Source organism: Silene latifolia, chromosome 4 (assembly GCF_048544455.1).
Source record: "Silene latifolia isolate original U9 population chromosome 4, ASM4854445v1, whole genome shotgun sequence".
Classification (NCBI taxonomy): Eukaryota; Viridiplantae; Streptophyta; class Magnoliopsida; order Caryophyllales; family Caryophyllaceae; genus Silene; species Silene latifolia.
The window spans coordinates 8,592,753-8,612,479 of NC_133529.1; the positions used below are offsets into that span (position 1 = coordinate 8,592,753).

At 38.5% G+C, this 19,727-nt stretch overlaps 2 protein-coding genes across 2 annotated transcripts; both read right to left on the minus strand.

Annotated features, from left to right (window-relative positions):
• Positions 1 to 4,074: 4,074 nt before the first annotated feature.
• Positions 4,075 to 6,120, minus strand: LOC141652030 (NAC domain-containing protein 83-like). The gene is made up of 3 exons (XM_074459691.1): positions 5,821 to 6,120; positions 5,120 to 5,373; positions 4,075 to 4,507 (listed from the first exon to the last, which is right to left on the minus strand). Exons 1-3 carry the CDS (start codon positions 6,002 to 6,004, stop codon positions 4,244 to 4,246), a joined length of 702 nt encoding a protein of 233 aa, XP_074315792.1. The 5' UTR covers positions 6,005 to 6,120; the 3' UTR covers positions 4,075 to 4,243.
• Positions 6,121 to 12,075: 5,955 nt separating this feature from the next.
• Positions 12,076 to 14,906, minus strand: LOC141651019 (uncharacterized). Its single transcript, XM_074458747.1, has 2 exons — positions 14,308 to 14,906; positions 12,076 to 14,137 (listed from the first exon to the last, which is right to left on the minus strand). Exons 1-2 carry the CDS (start codon positions 14,904 to 14,906, stop codon positions 12,076 to 12,078), a joined length of 2,661 nt encoding a protein of 886 aa, XP_074314848.1.
• Positions 14,907 to 19,727: the final 4,821 nt, after the last annotated feature.

A 19,727-nucleotide genomic window follows, 5' to 3' on the forward strand; every position in this document is an offset into this window, starting at 1 on the left:
ATTTGAGGAATTTATTCATGCTCTAAGTGTATTCCACCCGTTGAACAGAAAATCGATTGTAATTCATTCACCTATATATATCCTGGTCAACTTCATTAAAAGTTATGAACCCTATCCTCCCGTCTCGTGATCTAAATTTTCTGTACTATTTTCAGTTGCATTTAGGTGTATGATTTGAGGCAAACCGGCTTTATTGAACGCGACGAAGTAAGTTGATATTGCACCTCTGGTTTTCTTTAAACAATCGAAAACAGTTTCGAGCATGTTTGATTCCGGGTTAAGCGAGATGGTAATTGCAATATTATCGAGTCGGGTTTGGATTTGTCTGATGAACTCCTGGAGTCTATAATTGACAAGGTATCCTCGCTCACATTAGTTAAATTATCATTTTGTTTGTGTAGAAATATATGATACTCTGATGTCTTTTCATCATACTGATATAGTGATATGGTTACTTGACTACTTAACTTATTTATAGCGTATTGTAAAGGTTATTAGCTCAATGGTAGAGCGATGTGCTTATTTTGCACAAAGGTATGGGTTCGAATCCCATATAACCTAATAAATAAAAAATTCCGTGATTTTAGGATAGTCATCGGTGTACATGCATGAAATAAGTGTTATATGTGCATGAAATAAGGTTCTATGTGCATGAAAAAGTTCTTATTATGATACTAATTACTATTGGTTAAGGACATTAATTTTACATGGCCGTGAAATAAGATTATAAGTGCATGAAATAAGGTTCTATATGCATGAAATAAGGTTTTATGTGCATTAAAAAGTTCTTCAGTTGCACTAGTTGGTTATATTATGTTACTAATTATTGTTGGTTAAGGACATTAATTTTCATTATATGTGCATGAAATAAGGTTCTATGTGCATGAAATAAGGTTCTATGTGCATGAAAAAGTTCTTATTATGATACTAATTACAATTGGTTAGGGACATTAATTTTAATGGGTATGAAATAAGATTATAAGTGTATGAAATAAGGTTCTATATGCATGAAATAAGGTTCTATGTGCATTAAAAAGTTCTTCAGTTGCACCAGTTGGTTATATTATATTACTAATTACTGTTGGGTAAGGACATTAATTTTGATTATATGTGCATGAAATAAGGTTCTATGTGCATGAAATAAGGTTCTATGTGCATGAAACAAGGAAAATGTCTGTGAAGGAGATTTAATATATTTATCGGCCTTTTCAAGGCGTTTTAGGCTTATGCATAGAAACTACAAGTCCTTGGCAATTACAATGTAAAAGAATGTAAAAGAAACACCGGTATTTGCTAGCCAATGTGGGAATTGAATCCACATCTTGTGCACTGCACAATGCTCTCCCGTTTGAGCTAATTGGCTCTCGAAAGTGAAAAGGAATGCCTTTTGATTGACAAAAATCTTCAGCAGTGACGTATCTGCAGGATAAATATCAGTGGCAGACGCCTGTTCTTACTGATAAATGAATGCCTTTTGATTGACAAAATTTGTGCAGCTTCTTCTGTGGTAAAAGATCTAGTAAGTCCTACCCTCTTACACGCGTTTCGCTCATTCCACTTGGTACTCGGAGCTATGTTCACTCTGGCGACCTTGAGTAAGGTCTGATAAATAAATGTTTCGTAAGTTCTAATACTTTTCATTGGTACTTCCTGGGTTGTACAGTTTCAAGTGGGCATAAACGCAGACAAGATAGCCCGAAAACAGATTGTAGATGCTTCAATACTCAAGGAATATTCAGACAACTCAGTGAAGATACTAATGGAACTGTGTGTAAGATCAGTCTCCATGGAACAAAACGAGAGACCGTCCATTGAAGATGTACTCTGGAACCTGCAGTTTGCAGCCCAGGTGCAGGATTCGTGTTAAGGAGACTGTCCAAGTAACGATCATCGCCCATTTTCACTTCCCAGTGAGACAACATACTCTTATGGTTGTTACTGAAGCATTCATCCTTCATATGATGCAGTAACCCTGAGGTGTATATTGAACATTAATATAGTACTCCGTAGTATGGTACTTACTATATAACATAGTTTAGAGAAGTGGAGTTGCACAAAGGGGACAATAAAAGTAGAAATAATTAGCACCTAGCACTATTTGTTGCCCTATTCATTAACTGTCAATTTTCGAGCAGTTTGGTAATCTAGTGGCAGGGTATTAACTGTTTGGAAAGCGTATGTAAACTCGGTGCAGGAATTAGACAGTGACATAGTGGTTATATGGGATAAATTACAATGACCGATTAGAAAAATGCCACATACACACAAAACCGAAAACCAAAAGGTAGAGATACTCGATGGATGTAGTTAAGACGCTTTTAAAAACGGGAAATATCATACAAGCTGCTATACCTGCGAGCTTTGTAATATCAAAGTTGGTTGTTGCCGGGGGAAATGAACATGAATAAGGAAGTGCACCTGTAACACGAACAATAACAGTTTGCTACATAAACATCAAAACAATTAAACCACTGTAATATAAAAATCTTCTTAACGAACCTTCACGTTCCTGGGAGGGTCATTCTTCGACCATAGAATCGACCGAGATAAGCTCCGTCTAAAGCGTGATTGTGACACATCCGGGGACGAAGCGGGAGGAGGAATCAGGGAGGCTTGAGACTCTGTGACAGCAGCGTCAGCGGAAAAGCTCTGGTGATGACATCGCATATAGCAATCGCTCCCTCATTAGTATTCTCAAGATACGCATACCGGCTAACAATGCCTTCATCAACATTAGTAATTCCAGGGACCGGTTTGAATAAACCATCTATGATTTCGGCTTTGGGAGATTGTACTAATTATGAACCCTAATTTATTATTATTCCAATCAAACTAATTCAACATTACATCAATTTAGGTTAAAATCGAATCAATCAAAGAAATTTTACATAAAATCATTGTGCTATATATTGATATAACACGGAAATAATATCTTCTAATTACGAAATTGAATAAATTTAAACATGAAACTTACCTTCATCCATGGCGGTGAAGACGAAGTATGACGATGATCGATGACACCGAATAAGGAGAAGCGCAATGGTCGATGACAGTGAAGAAGGAGAAACGCGGTCGGCAATGGAGAAGATGAAGAACGCGGTGATCGAATGAGGAGAAAGAGAGAGAGAAGAGAGACGATTGCGTGGTTTGTAAATTGTAACGATGAAGAGCTCTAAAAATTATATGACCCCGACAAATCTCCGTTGTTGAAATTTTGTCTGATCCAGCGGTCCTTAGATGTTTTAGAGGTTCTCATGGTTCTCATTATACCAGTGGTTCTCAGGATCGACTTTATATATATATATATATATATATATATATATATATATATATATATATATATATATATATATATATATATATATATATACCCATGATAAGCACTTAGATCAAATGGTGAGTTGTTCTAACTTAATCAGAGGTCGTGTGTTCGAGCCCTGGTGACTAACCAACGTTAACATTCATGAGAGAGAGCGGCCGAAGTGGTTTACCACCCTAATAATCTTATCCAACTCGAATACGGACTAAATTAAATGGTTTAATTTACCCACACACCCAAAAAAAAAAAAAAAAAAAAAAAAAGAATAACAATATACAAACAGTTAATGTTCAAAATTAGAACCCACAAAGTCAAATTAGTGAAAATTTGACCTACCTACATTTTAAATCACCAAGACAATTATTGGAAAGTTGTAACATGTGGACCATTATTAAATTCACAAATGAATGTACAATACAAGCTCTTAACAAAAGATTCAGCCTTTAAAGCTAAAGATTAAAGTTTCTTAGCTCTTAAGTTGTGAAATGAATCAAATTCAGGCTTTGCATGTTATGTATATGCATGCTCAGTCAAAAGAAACTTTTAAATTTGACATTTAAAAGATTCATAGATACGAGCATGTCAAACTTTATTCCCGCCTATAATCATAAAACAATAATCTTTCAAGATAATAAATTTTAATACTATAAGAATTTGGCATCGATATACTTGGTATCAGTGTATCACCTGATGCCATTATCTCATTTTCCAACGATATTATCATAATTCATATCATAATAATGTAAGAGTCTAGCATCGAAACATTACAGTCATTAAAGATAATAAATTTATAGGTTACATTGATCATCGAGCAAGATAAATTATAATATTACAATAATATAAGAATCTGGTACCGAAACTTGATATCACCTGATGTTACCGTCTCATTTTCCGACGATCACTAAAGGGAACCAATAAAAATAACTATGGAGAATAATAACTATTTCCTTCATTACCATAATTGGTCTTACAATGAGAAGAAGGCTTATAGATAGAATTGGATGAAGATGTTGGAGAAGAACAATAATACGTAGAGGGGCCCGCATTATACGCAGAACTCGTAGGTGAAGAACAAATAATATTATCACTACATTGCTCTACGATTAACGTACTCGAATCCGACATGTCCTCGTTTCTTTTCTTTTGGTATACGTTGTAAATCACCCAATCTTGCACCTGAATTTCATCCTGCATGAACAAAATAGTTTTCGTTAATGAGAGACCGTCTCTCTTAAGAATTTGTGACCAAGTATATATACGATTATTGAAGTACATGCTTAATTAATTGTTGCTACCTTCGATTCTTTGAAATTGCCTTACTTTTGCTAGGTATTGTTTAATTTTATCGTTTTCAATAAGAATAGAAGAAATAATATATGATTGACTAAATAAGATTGTGTGAACTAGTATAATTGATTTTATTAATATTTTCGTCCTGAACTAAACTCAACTTACCTGTATCACAGTATCAGACTATATATCAGACTATCAGTCCCTCGTTGAAACTTGAACGACCAAACAATATTGAACAATACCTAATAACAATATAAACCGTACCTGACCCAACCCTATATACAAAGTAACCTAAAAATAACCCTATCATCCGATAGATAATTCTCATTAAACCCGACTTATCATGACAATGATCGATATGTTTACGGTTTACCATATAAAACCCAACCATGCATGAACCATGTGTTCCAACGTCAATTCTAGTTGTCTGTTTATCTTTGATTAAAGTACGTCTTATAACAAATGATTGAGATCGGAAAGCAGTATATAATAGTGAGAAGACATTACATTGAAATCTAAGCTGTATTCATGCATACGCCAAGGAGTTCGACGTCCATTGGGAGGCATCCCTTCATAAAACACGAATGATTTCTTCAAACCTTGGGTAAACATTCCCATGGAATTAAGCGTAGACGGAGCTGATATTTGCTTCGTTGAACCGCTCGCCTTCCAGTAACCACATCGCGTCATTCTTTTACTTCTTTGTTTCTTATTTTTCTGCTCCTTTTTACTGAAGAAATACCTTCTTTCTTCAGGATTACCTATACAAAAGTCATGATTAACTCAAACTGAGTCCGAAGAAACCCTACATTTGTGTTACGACCCCAAAGTGAAGGGTTAAATACTTAAATTTCGACAAGATAAGGTGGGTTTCAAATTATTTTTACCAAAAATGGGTCTACGTTATCATTTCGTACACCAGAATATTGCAGAATGTTCTGCCTATTATGCAGGAAGTCTGTCGCTGTCTGGTGTGTGTTTCTACTTATATTAGTAATAACTAGTGGTTATAAATTTGAATAAAAACAGAAATGATGATGTGTATCCATTTTAGTAAATAATTTGAGTCCAGCATTACTTTGTTAGATAGTTTGATCAGTTCCAACCCCATTTAAGCAAAAAATTCAATTTATCGTAAATGAACGATTAAAATGATATAATCGACAATTTACGACGAATAAAACATGAACTTAGAAAAGTGTAGGTACCAGGCAACTCCCAAGGATCAAAGTTGAGGAAACCAATTTGAGGAATGATAGAAGCAGGAAGTGAAAGATCAAACACTTTGCATCGCAAATACTCGAACAAAAGTTCTTCATCGGTTGGATGGAATCGAAGTCCGGGTGGTAATCTCTTCAAACTCTTCCCTAGAATATTATGATTATTCTCCATTTCTTCACTATTTTGATATATGAATTTGATATTAGAAAACCTAAGAATGTTGAAGATATATAGGTAGAGTTTTGTATATGAAAATACGCATGCATGTAATAAGTTCACGTATATATATATAGTAAGATCACTCTTTATTACTACTGCGTGGCAGGCAATATATTGTATAATTAAAGTTGTTATCTGCTTTTTTTTTTTTGGACCCTCAATTTTTTCTTCACTTTTTTTCTGAGATCCTTTCTCCTGCTGATTAAGAAATTTAAGAAAAGAGGGTAAGATGTAATTTATTTTAATTTTAAACTATTAGAAAATATTTTGACCTTTTGTAATTGAAATATTACTCCTAATGCTTCTTAAGATAACGTTTTGGAAGAAATTATAAGTAGGGATGATATTGAGTAGGATTTGGATAGGATGTATAGATCCAAATTCAGATTCTTATGTTTTACCGTTAATCCCCCTTAATACGGATGTATCCGTCTTAACATTAAATCGAGTTAAATACCACCCCACTTAAACATATAACACAAACAAATTGTTTTCTCCTATGCATTTTGCTTGTGTCTTATCCCTATTATTCTGAAATTCTCATACTCATATCCACCTCGTATGATCTGGATCATATTTGGATCTATCCCGTATCCTTTTTGATGGGGCATATTCTGCACCCGCTGACCGAGTCAACATATTGAGCAAGGTCAAAGATATCCACAGCAAGTCAACGACTTAGACAGCCTAACCGACGCAGCCTGTCGGCCTGTCTCTTGTGCCTCGGCTAGGACAACTAGCCAGCCGGGGCACATATCCGCGTACTCATATCCAAGACCCCTCGGCATGGAGTCAACAGGGCATGCCGGCCTGCCATGGGTCCCTCGGCCGAGGGTACATCAGTCTTTCCACCTGCTAGCCACTTGGCCACTTGGCCACTACGTGACAAAAGGTGAAAGTCTATAAATACTCCTCAACTCTCATTGAGGAAAGGATCCACAATCTAACCTAAACACCTCATAATCTGGTAATATCTTCCTTATCTTTCTACAATATATATACTTTGCCAAGTAACACACAACTTAATCCCCTTTAAGTTCACTGACTTGAGCGTCGGAGTGAGTACGCTCGGTGCAAAGCCGAGCCCTCAGTTTGTTCATCGTTTCAGGAGAGACCGAGAGGAAGAACCAAGGCAAGGAAGGACATCCATTCACCAAGCTTGCGTGGTAAACAAACACTGCTCTGGAATTACACCCGGAACACTTTTGATGCTAAAAAAATTCGCTTCTTAAATATTAAATGTTATTTTTTGGGTTTTGCTACAACTTAACATATTACGAAGTATTTTTATATTAAAATACAAATATTGACTAAAAAGGTTGTAAAGATATAGAAATAAAATTTCATAAACAATAGTAGCGATAACAAAGTCTTTTTTGCAATTGAAAGTTGTTATTGAAAAAGAAATTACAGCTAGAATTATGAAAAACCTTTAAGAAAAAATATAACTTTACTATTTCTTTCTTTAAAAATAAATAAATAAAATATAGTGGATGTAAGGATAGAATTTGAATCTCGACCATATGATCCATAGCCGAATATATTTCTGCTATCTATGCATATGGATCTAATCCACAACTATATTCACTAGATCCAAAATCTCGCTATCCAGATCCGACCCATTAGATTTGGATCCCAAAATCAGGACTTGACGTTTTATCTAACCTGAGAAAGTGTCCTTCGTACTTTTGAACATTTTTGTTCCATAACCCTCGACTCCCGAATACAGTGTATTATGCACTTCAATTTGAACCGTTCGAGAGGTCGTACCGGGTCATTTTTTTTTTCCCGTTTTCTCTACCACTTGTCCGGCGTCGCATCAAAAGTTACCTTATTCAATTTAAGCCCCAAATAGAAAGTATTAATCCAATTTAACGATTATCCGATTTTCGCCCGAGGCTAATATATCGCACAACGTCACCCTCAAATGTTCTTATTGTTGTTTCTCAAAAGTTGTGTAGTCGCTTTATCTGACCCGAGAAATCGTTCGTGTGATTTATAGACATTTTTGTTCCGGGACGCTGAAATCTTAAAAATCGTGTATTATAGACTTTAATATAATTTGAGTCATTCGCGAGTCCTTACCAGTCATGTTTCTCTTTTCCCTAGCTTTTTTACCACGTGTCCGAGGTCGCTTCAGAATTTACCATATTCGATTTCAGCCCAAATAACATGTATTAAACCATTTTTAACAAGTATCCAATTTTCGCCCAAAACTAGTTTATCGTACCCTGGCAGACTCAAATATTCTTTATTGCTCCTCAAAACTTTTGAGGCTGCTTTATCTAACCCAAGAAACTGTCCGTGTAACTTCAATTGGAGCCGTTCGTGAGGCCGTACTAGGTCATCTTTTTTTTCGCCCGATTTTTCAACCACATGCCCCGAATCACTTCAGGAGTTACCCTATTCGATTTCAGCCTCAAATAATAAGTATTAAACCATTTTTTACGAGTATCCAATTTCCCCCAGAAACTAGCTAGTTAATCACACTAACACCCTCAAATGTCCTATGTTGCACCTCAAAATTTGTGAGTCCATTTTATCTGACCCTATGAATAACCGTCTGTGTGATTTACGGACATTTTTAATACGAGACCTGGAATCCCGAAACTTGTGTATTTATGCACTTCATTTTGAGACGTTTGGGATCGCGAGGCCGTATCAGGTCATGTTTCTTTTTCTCCCTTTTTTGTACCATGTATCCGGGTCGCTTCAGGAGTTACCATATTTGATTTCAGCCCAAATAACAAGTATTACACCTTTTTTAATGAGTATCCGATTTTCGTCCGAGACTGATTTATCGTGCACCAGCAACATAAAATAACCTCTGTTGCTACTCAAAACTTGTGAGGCCGCTTTATCTGACCCGAGAAACCCTCCTGTTTGATTTACAGACATTTTTGTTCCAGAACCCTGAAATCCTGAAAATCGTGTATTATACACTTCAGTTTGAATCGTTCGAGCTAGAGGTCGTACCAGGTCATATTTTTGTTTTTCCCGATTTTTCTTCCACGTGTCAGGCGTCGCTTGAGGAGTTACACTCTTTGATTTTGGCCCCAAAAAACAAGTAGTAATCTTTTTTTTAATAAGTATTCAATTTTTACCAAAGACTAGTTTATCGCACACCGGTATCTTCAAATATTTTCTGTTGCTCCTCAAAATTTGTGTAGCAGCTTTATCTGACTCGAGAAACCGACCGTTTGATTTAAGAACATTTTTGTTCTAGACGTAGTTTGTTCGGGAGGTCGTACCGGGTCATGTTTTTTTTCACAGTTTTCCACCACATGTCTGTCGTCTTTTCAGGAGTTACCCTATTCGATTTCATCCCTAAATAATAAGTATTAACCATTTCAAATGAAGATCCGATTTTCGTCCTAGACTGATTTATCACATATTAGTACCCTCAAATGTTCTATGTTGCTCTTCAAAATTTGGGTGCTTAATGACTGGAAGGATCCGGGATTCATCGACATCCCTAAGTATAAGTAAAATACAATTGCGCATGAATATGTATTAAATTTACCCATACATGGGATGGAATAGACAACGGCCTATTATATAAAGTAAATCATTCTTTCATAGTATGTAGATTAATATACTTTAGTAAGTACTCCGTAACATAAACCACAATTTTGACATTTAAACGTGAACATTAATAGGTCACCTTACCCAACTTTGATTTGCATGCATGTGTACATGCAAATTGCAAAGAATTACATACTCGTATCAATTAGTGAAATGATGTCAAGATGTACAAAATTGAAACTTTAAAATGAAATGCTAACGTTAGATTATGGACAAATGACACATAAAGTCCTATGTTTTCTTCCATATGGGACTTGCCTGTGTATCCCACAAAGCTTTTTCCTTAAAATTGCGAAACTTTTCCAATTTCACAGATTATGAAAGTAAGTCAGACCATACAGTGTAACACAATGTTTAAGTAAACACTAAAACTAGATAAATGTGTTGCTAAAGTATGTACCCAAAAAGTTTCGCAATTTTTTAAAAAAATTTTGGTAGTGGTTTGTTAGTTAAGCTTTAGGTTACTTTAAATTCCTTCATGGCTAAGAATGTCGCTTTTCAATGCTTACTCATGCAGTCATGCTCATGCACCGCCGTAAATCAATGAGTATATGCAATCACAATTCACAAGTTTAACTTCCTCCATGCATATAAACACAAACTCGATCAATATATAGTACGGACTACGGAGCATATAATTCTGCTTGTGTCACTGTTAGAGGAATTAGGGTTAGTTTACAACGGCTATAGTTTACAGGGGCGGACCCACCTAGTAACAACGGGTGGCGGCCGTTACCCCAAACATAAAAAATGGTTTATAATACGGATTTTTTTTACCCCAATTATTGTTGAATACTCCCTCCTATTCTTAATAATCCTCCTCTTTTATGGAGGGCACAAGAATTAAGGGAGGGTTGTATTATATGGTAAAGTATTGTAGTGGGCTAGGAGATTGGAGAGAGGGAAGGTATTGTGTGATTAAAACAAGTATTGTTGTGGGGTAAGGTGATTAAAATAAGATAAAATATGAGTATTGTGGGATATTATTGTGGGGGTGGGGTAATTAAAATAAGTATAAAAGTTTGCCAAATAACTAAATAGGGAGAGTATTGTGAATAGACGAAAAAGGAAATAGGAAGAGTTATTTTGAATAGGAGGGAGTAGTAGATAAGTAAATATTATTCCACTAAATGCACAATAAACAGCATGTGGTTCAATGGTAAAGGCTTTAGATTTCCACCAATTGCCCCGGGTTCGAATCCCTTTACCTCTATTGTTATCATTAGAACCCGAACCCTAATACTCTAAACCCTAATAAATATTGTGAGTATAAAATAAGAAATATTATTATTGTCTTAGTCATGAGAGGACGTATTGGCTGTTGCATGTTTGAGACCGGACCGGTTCAATTGATTTGGACCAAACTCTGATCGAACTTTTTTTTACGTTCAGACCGGTCCAATCAAGACCAGTTATTTTAGGTCCGGATCGGATGGACTGAAATATATGATTTTCACATCTATTTTATGGGACTTTGTACATGAATTGAATATTTTACATCAAAAGTTCAAACTCAATAATGACGATTATTTAAATCAAACAATAATTCAAATAACTATTTTATTTGATCTGATGGATTTTTTTTTTTTTTTGAAAGAAATCCTTACGGGTTATCATATATTACTTAAATCCAGGGCCGCAATGTTAACAAAAAACAGAGGCAAATCATCTGTCCAAAATCGCCTACCTATGGACCACGGAACAGCGTGAGCCACTTCGTGTGCCAATCTATTAGACAATCTACTAGTATAAGTAAAAACAACAGACTCAAAAAACAAACTAATTCTAAAGATATCATCGTATATCAAACAAATATCACTCCGGCCCTTTTTATTCTTCTGCAAATCAGTGACCACAATAAGACGGTCACTTTCAATAATAATATTCCGCAACCCCAGCCGTCTTGCTTCTTTGAGACCAAGATACACGACACGCTTCCGCCATTGCCACATCCCGACCACCCTCCTCCTGAACAGCTACCGCCCACGCCACTCCCCCTTGCTCATCTCGGCATACCGCCCCCATTCCCACTCCCAGACCCTCCTTAACGCCCGCATCGACATTAATCTTCCATACACCTGCACCCGGCCTCACCCACCCGCCAAAAGACCGACCACACACCCCTCTCTCCCTCGCTGCCCCCGCTTTATCCTCTTGACAACACTGCATTTCCCAGCTTATATCCATTACTCTCCGGACTATAGCCTCACAACTCCACCCACGTCCATCAAAAACCATCTTATTCCGCTGCTCCCATATTACCCAACAAGTAGTCATAAACATCACCCTCTCCTTCTCCCCCATATCACGAATTAAATGACTCCACCCACTCCCTAACATTCCCGCCACCAACCATTCCTTGCACATCTAAGCCGACACCTTCCCATACATCATCATTCCACCCACAATCCCTCAATACATGGACACAAGACTCAGCTTCAAAATTGACACCGAGGACACGAGCCATCCACCCCTCTCAAACGTGCTGCTATATTAGCCTTGACCGGCAACGCATTGTTACACAGCTGCCACATAAAGGCTTTAATACGCGATAAAACCGGGGCAGCCCATAACGCCTTCCACAACCAACCTCCCATCGAACTATCCGACTGCTCCCCCTCCCCTCCCTCATCGGCTGCTAACAAGCGATACCCCTCCTTCACCAAGTACTCCCCATCCTTCGCCTTATCCCAACACCAGCTATCCTCCCTAGAATGCTCACTCAGACGGATACTCATAATCCTTTCCACTTCAAAAGGCAGAAAAACCGCCTCCACCTTCTCTCGATCCCACCGTGACTCACCCACCACCATGAGCTCCGCTACTCTCATCTCAAGAGCATTATCCCCTCGTGGCGAGACAACACACCTAGAAGAAGTATTGGGTATCCACGGATCCAACCAAACCCGCGTATCAACTCCATTGCCCACCCTTTTCCTTAAGCCCAATCCCATAACACACTTTGCCTCACAAATACTCCTCCAAGTATAGCTCGGATTATTTCCTACTGGCGCATCCATAAACGTGCCATTCGGAAAGTACTTACCCTTCAATACCCGCACCATCAAGCTACCATCATCGCAAATTAACCGCCAAGCCTGCTTCGCTAACAGCGCCAAGTTGAAATTTTCAAAATCACGGAAACCCATGCCCCCTCTCACCTTAGCCCGACACATAAAATCCCAAGACAACCAAGATATCTTACGCGCACCTCCAGCTGAACCCCACCAAAATCTCGATACAATAGACCGAAGCTCATTGCAAAAATTAACTGGTAACTTAAAAACACTCATCGCATAGGTAGGAATAGATTGGGCAATTGCCTTTATCAAAGTTTCCCTACCTGCTCTGCTAAATAACTTACCACGCCAACCTTGCATTTTATTATTAAGTTTATCACGAACAATTTTGGTGAGAGCATGCTTCGATTGCCCTATAACCGTCGGTAAACCCAGATACCTATCCTGCTCCGCAACAACCTTCACTCCCAAAACTCTCGCCACCTTCTCCCTTCGCCACTCCACCGTGCCCTTACTAAAAGATACCGTCGTTTTCTCCTTACTTACAAGCTGTCCTGACGCCCTTTCATACTTACTCAAAACATCCATGACAACTCGCGCCTGGTTCTCATTAGCCTTAACAAAAATAATACTATCATCTGCAAAAAACAAATGAGAAATCACTGGTGCCCCAGGTGCCACCCGAATCCCATTCAAAGCCCCCTCCTCCACTTTCCTCCTAATCATACTAGAAAGCACCTCCGCGCAGAGAATAAACAAATACGGAGACAAAGGATCACCCTGTCGCAGACCTCGCTCAGGAACAAAAGACTCAGACGGAGCCCCATTAACTAACACCTCATAAGACACCGACCTCACACATCTCATGACATTAAAAATCCACTGCCCTGCAAACCCCATAGCCTGTAAAACCCTTTCCAAAAACACCCACTCAACCCTGTCATACGCCTTAGCCATATCAAGCTTTAGAGCCATATGCCCCCCACCACTTCGGGCATTCTTCATATAATGAAACATCTCAAACGCAACCAGAATATTATCAGAAATTAGCCTACCGGGGGTAAAAGCACCCTGATTCTCGGAGACTAAGTCGCCCAAAAATATTTTAAGCCGGTTATCGAGAACCTTCGCCACTAGCTTATATAAAACATTGCACAAACTTATCGGTCGATAGTCACCAAATTTATCCGGCGCCTTCTTTTTTGGAATTAAGACAATATGAGTTTTATTAATAACAGCAGGGAACTCACCTCCATTTAGAATCCGCAGCACCAACCGAGTAATAGATGGACCTACAATATGCCAATATGTCTGATAAAAAAGCGCATTCATCCCATAAGGCCCAGGAGCCTTCAACGGATGCATTTGTTGCAGCGCATCGAATACTTCCTCTCCCCTATACACGTCCTCAAACACTGCACTCATCACCCCCGTAACCCTATCCCGCACACCCTCCAATAACTCGCTGAAACCCACCGGCCTGGAGGACGTAAACAGCGAACCAAAATGCTTCACTGCTGCCGCCTGTATACCCCTCTCCCCGGTAATGACCCGTCCCTCCTCATCAACCACACGGTTTATCCGGTTCTTTTTCTTACGCTGCCAGCCTTCCTATGAAAGTATTTAGTATTCCGGTCCCCCTCTCTTAACCATAATGCCCGAGAACGTTGGCGCCAAAAAATCTCTTCCTGCTTAAGTAAATCATTCAACTCCCTCATAACAACTTTCCCTTCCCGTACATTAATTACTGATCTCTCATTTACATTTAGCCACTCAAGCCTCTTCCTTTTTCTATTAATACCCCTCATAATCTTACCAATACTCACTCCTTTCCACTTCTGCAGCTCCCTAGCACACCTAGAAATCGTATCGACAACATCCCAGTCACTCTCCTCCCAAGCTCGCCTTATTGTATCTTCACACCTCTCTTCGCCAACCCATATCTGTTCAAAACGGAAATTCCGCTTAGAACGCCCATCCATACCCTCTCTACCATCCAGCACTACTTTAATAGGAGAATGATCAGACCACTCCCGCCCTAAATGAACTACCTTTGCATAAGGAAAAAGTTCCCTCCATCCTTCGTTTTTCATTGCTCGATCAATCCGACATTGCCTATTATTCTCCCCGGCCTGCCCATTGTCAAAGGTAAACGCATACCCCTCCACATCTAAATCACTCAGCTCACACACATCCACCGCATCCCTAAAATTATTCATTTGCCACTGTGCCCTCGTACCCCCTTTCATTTCATTAGCAAAAAGAACTTCATTAAAATCACCCATGCAAAGCCACGGCCCCTGCGACTCAGCTGCGAGTGACCGTAACAGCGACCAAGACAGGTGACGGTTCTGTACCGCAGGCCACCCATAAAAACCAGTACACCTCCAATCCTGATCATCCATCCGTATATCAAAATCCATAAAATGAACAGAAGCAGACCGAAAGGTGACATGAATATCTTTTTTCCACATAAAAGCAAGCCCTCCAGAACGACCCATACTATCAACAGACACACTACTATACTCGTCAAAACTCGCCATAACTAAAGCAAACTCTACACTACTCAGCTTCGTTTCACAAAGGAAAACTAAAGCTGGGGCCTCCTCCGGATAAGGTTCCGGAGACCTCCAACTGCATCGGGATTGCCCAGCCCTCTGCAGTTGAGGCTTAAGAGATTCATTGGGCCCGGCGGGGCTGACTCGAGTCAGCCTCCGCCTCAGATATAGACACATCCCTGTGTAAAGTAGCTTTTTTCGTTAATATCCTACCCCCTAATTCATCATCCACTCGTAACCTCTTCTGATTTTCATTCAAGATCAAACCCCCATCCTCCCTGTCGACCTCCGACCCCTCCACACTCAACATCCTGGCCCTGCACTGCCACTTCTGAACATTTACACCCCCTTTCCCTGTATGCCCAGAACCCTCACGCTCTCCCTGCACCATCTCTCCCACGGTATCCCCCAAAACATCATCTGACCCAAACACCATAGTAGCCGCACTTCCATCTGTCACATCTCTTGTAGGAGCATTCTGCCCAACCCCACACATCACATCTCCCCAACGCAAAGACCCACCACCAGCCACCACTACATGCCCCGACACCGCCTGACAATCCTCCTCTAAAACACTCCTCAATTCCACCTGAGCTCCCCTCGCCTGAACCTTACACCTCCCTGATATTGCAATTTTTTGAAGCTTCTCAACCATCTCCATCTCATTCTTTCTAAACTCCTCCTCAAACTCAGGCCGAAGATCCCTACTAACTTTACGTCCCTCCGCCACACTAGCTCTATTACCCCGTAGAGGCGAAGCCCTCAAAAAATCGCCATACTTGAGGGCATCCTCATCATAGGGCCCATCCTCGCAATCTTTCACCCCATGACCCAGAACCCCACAGCCGTAACAAAAGAGGGGTAGTCGCTCATACTTGACATCGAAGGTTGTTACGTTCCCATTTGGCAGACGAATTTCAGTACAAGATTGAAGCGGCTTTCGAACATTGTGCAAGATACGGATACGCACTGCTCTCTCCATCTCAGGACTTGAATTATCATCTTTCATAACATACGTACCCAACTGTGCGCCCAATCTACGCAAATTATCCTCATTCGTGCGCCCTTTAAGCGGAAGGTCATACACCCGAGCCCAAATAGGAAGCCGGAATATAGGAGTATCAGTTAACTTACCTTCTCCATCCGGCTCATTAAAACACCAGGTAAACTTATCAAAGTGCCATGGCTGCCCCTCAAGCACCTTAGTCTTATCCCGATCATCCTCGAAACGAAAGATGAAGATTTTTTCCTTTGCATCTAAAATATTTCCCATCACCTTCCCCTTTGGATTCCATAGTCTTAACATCGTATCAATAGCAGCTTTGTTGTTAATCATCTTTATGGACCAAATCTTACCCACAAGAACTCCCTCCGTCCGTGTAACATGGCCATCATCCTCACCCACACCCCAGACAAAAGTGTCACGCTCTCCCCTGGAAGCCTCCCCCATCACCCCTTTACCTTTGCTACTATTCCCATACTTCATATTTCACGCAGAAGAAACACGGAGAAGACCAAACACGCAAACCCTAACTTGGAAAGCAAGCAACAGAAAGAAACCCTAAACTACTGCACGTCAAGAAAACCACCACAGCCGACGTAACTACACACAATCAGAAATAAAAAGACGGAATCAGACCCACATACACGATGTAGAAAGATACCTTGAGCAAGAAGGAAGAAGCATAGATGGACTAGGACACCACTCCCATAGAACCCTAGGAAGACTCAAATTATATAATTTTTTGATTATCGTATAGTTTTGATCTGATGGATTTCGATAATCGTAAAGGAGTACTAAATATCGACAAATCGTAATTTTCGTTCCATTTCGATCAAAAACCAGACCGTACTGAAAAATTCGGGTTTGGTCCGTCCAGAATCGAAACTTTTAGGTCTGTTATTCGGTCCACTAAATTTATTTTTTCAAAATTCGATCCGGTTGAATTTTGGACCCTTGCGCAGCCCTAGTTCAATGGCTCTAGTGGCACACTAACAATAGCAAAACTGTATCATGACGTTTATTGAAGTTTTTACTTAAATGGGGTTGAAACCGAAACTATTTAACAAAATGGTGTCGGTTTCAAACTATTTACCAAAAATGGGTCCACGTCATTATTTCCGCATTTTCTTTTTTTTTGATGAGTTCTTAGTTTCTCGCTATGTGGGACAGCGAGAAGTGTGTTGCTATAACGAGATGTTTGACAAGCTACTTTGTTCCCGCCGTTCTCCTTGCTCCGACCACCAAATAACGAAATACCACCACCGTTCTCTTCTTCTAACTTCCCTTATCATACACAAATCTTTGTTTGAGTTATTAATTCAATGGTTTGTGCAAAAAACGGCCCGCAATATCACTCGTCCACTAACGATTTCGGTTTCGGCAATTCATTTGTATTGTCTTAAGCTGATTGTTTGTTTGTATGAACTCATTTTTTATGTAATTCAACTTAAATAAAAAAACAGTCCTTCCCATATTAGACCTGTTATAGTACCTCGTCGCCTCATCCAACATTAGTAGGAAGCTTGAGGCAATTGGTAATGCAATTGTCGCTGTATAAATGCACCATTGTTAGAGGAATGCTTCTAGGTAGTACGGTTTGTATTTCAAACTTACATTAAGCACATCATTACCAAACTACTAACATGTTTTATCAACTAATGATTATTAATCAACCCAGAATTCAATTACAGAAAAAACGAGCTCATACGATACTAACAATCAGCTTAAGACAATATAAATGAATTGCCGAAACCGAAATCGTTAGTGGACGGGTGATATTGCGGGCCGTTTTTTGCACAAACCATTGAACTAATAACTCAAACAAAGATTTTTGTGTGATAAGGGAAGTTAGAAGAAGAGAACGGCGGTGGTATTTCGTTATTCGGTGGTCGGAGCAAGGAGAACGGCGGGAACAAAGTAGCTTGTCAAACACCTCGTTATAGCAACATACTTCTCGCTGTCCCACACAGCGAGAAACTATGAACTCATCAAAAAAAAAAGAAAATGCGGAAATAATGACGTGGACCCATTTTTGGTAAATTGTTTGAAACCGACACCATTTTGTTAAATAGTTTCAGTTTTAACCCCATTTAAGCAAAAACTTCACGTTTATTCATATAGGGGTTTATAGTGGGCTTCCTAATAGCAAATCCAGCTTCTCTATAATGGATTGTATGTGAAAGGTTGATTTATACTCCGTATGAGAGTAAGCTTTACTTGGGCTGGTATCTTTGGCCCAATAGTTTAATCATCGTCAAATCACTGGTAATCCTACCATTCTAATAAAATAATTTTCACAAATTATTGTTTAAGACCATTTTCTACATAAGACTAACTCAATAAGAGAAAACCCAATAAAATTATTTGATAAATATATATTAAAATATTTTATTTTGATAGCCTAATATTTTATATTGATAACTTTCATATTTAAATGCGTCGGTATTCATCATAAGATGTCAGGTTATTAAAATAAAGTTCAAATATAAACAAAATAAAATTTTAATTTTGGGCTGTACTCCTCTTGGGTCGAGTCTATCTTTATAAAACATTTATAGGAGAGTTCTTTGAATAATTTTATTGTCTTTTCTCTTTAAAATTTACCCTAAAATTATTTTTTATTCCTAAATTTATTAAGGAAAAATTTTGATCACCCAATGCTGGCCATACACAATTAGCTATTACCATCTCCTCCATAACATTATCTCAACTCTCAACTCTCTAATTTCAGTTACGTTTAAAAAAAAAAAAAAAAACTCTAATTTCAGGGATAAAGTAAGCACTTCATCACTTTTTGTAAAATCCCACAATAGAACTAGAAAGGAACGATAAAAATGGGATAGAATAGTGATATGGATTATACATTTTTTAAGAAAAATGGAAAACAAAAAAAAAAACACAAATTCTTGTTTGTGACGGCACATATCCGTCACTCTTGAGTGACGGATACCATTTTACCTCACAAAGTATCCACTTTTTCTCTCTCTGCAACACTATGCATGTGGTCCCCTTTCTCCACTAACCCGTTTTGTTACCATTTTAACTCACAAAATATCCGCCACAAATGGTAACCCGTCACAAGGGAGACCAATTGAAAAAATAAAAGGATTTTTTACTATTAATGTTTTTTTTATGTATTACTATCTGGTTTAGTCCGAGTAGGACCACTGGGCTTTTAAAACTCTAAATTCATAGGACTTGAACTTAGCACCTTTAGTTTTTTTGAAAAAAAAAAAAAAAAAAATTTAGTTAAGTTAGAACAACTCCTTAACAATTAATTTTAGGTGTTTAAGGTTACTACAATACAAACAAGTTTATTTATAACGACAGACACCTAATAATCCTAAGTTTTCAGTCCGAAAATACTATGACAATTAATAACAATATTCGAAGGCCACATATTGGGGACATTATTTATTTGGTCCATAAAATCGATAGCTATTCGTCTCTCCCAAAATATTAGAAGAAATTAGGTGATATGTCTTTAGTATGTGTCACTTGTTTTACTA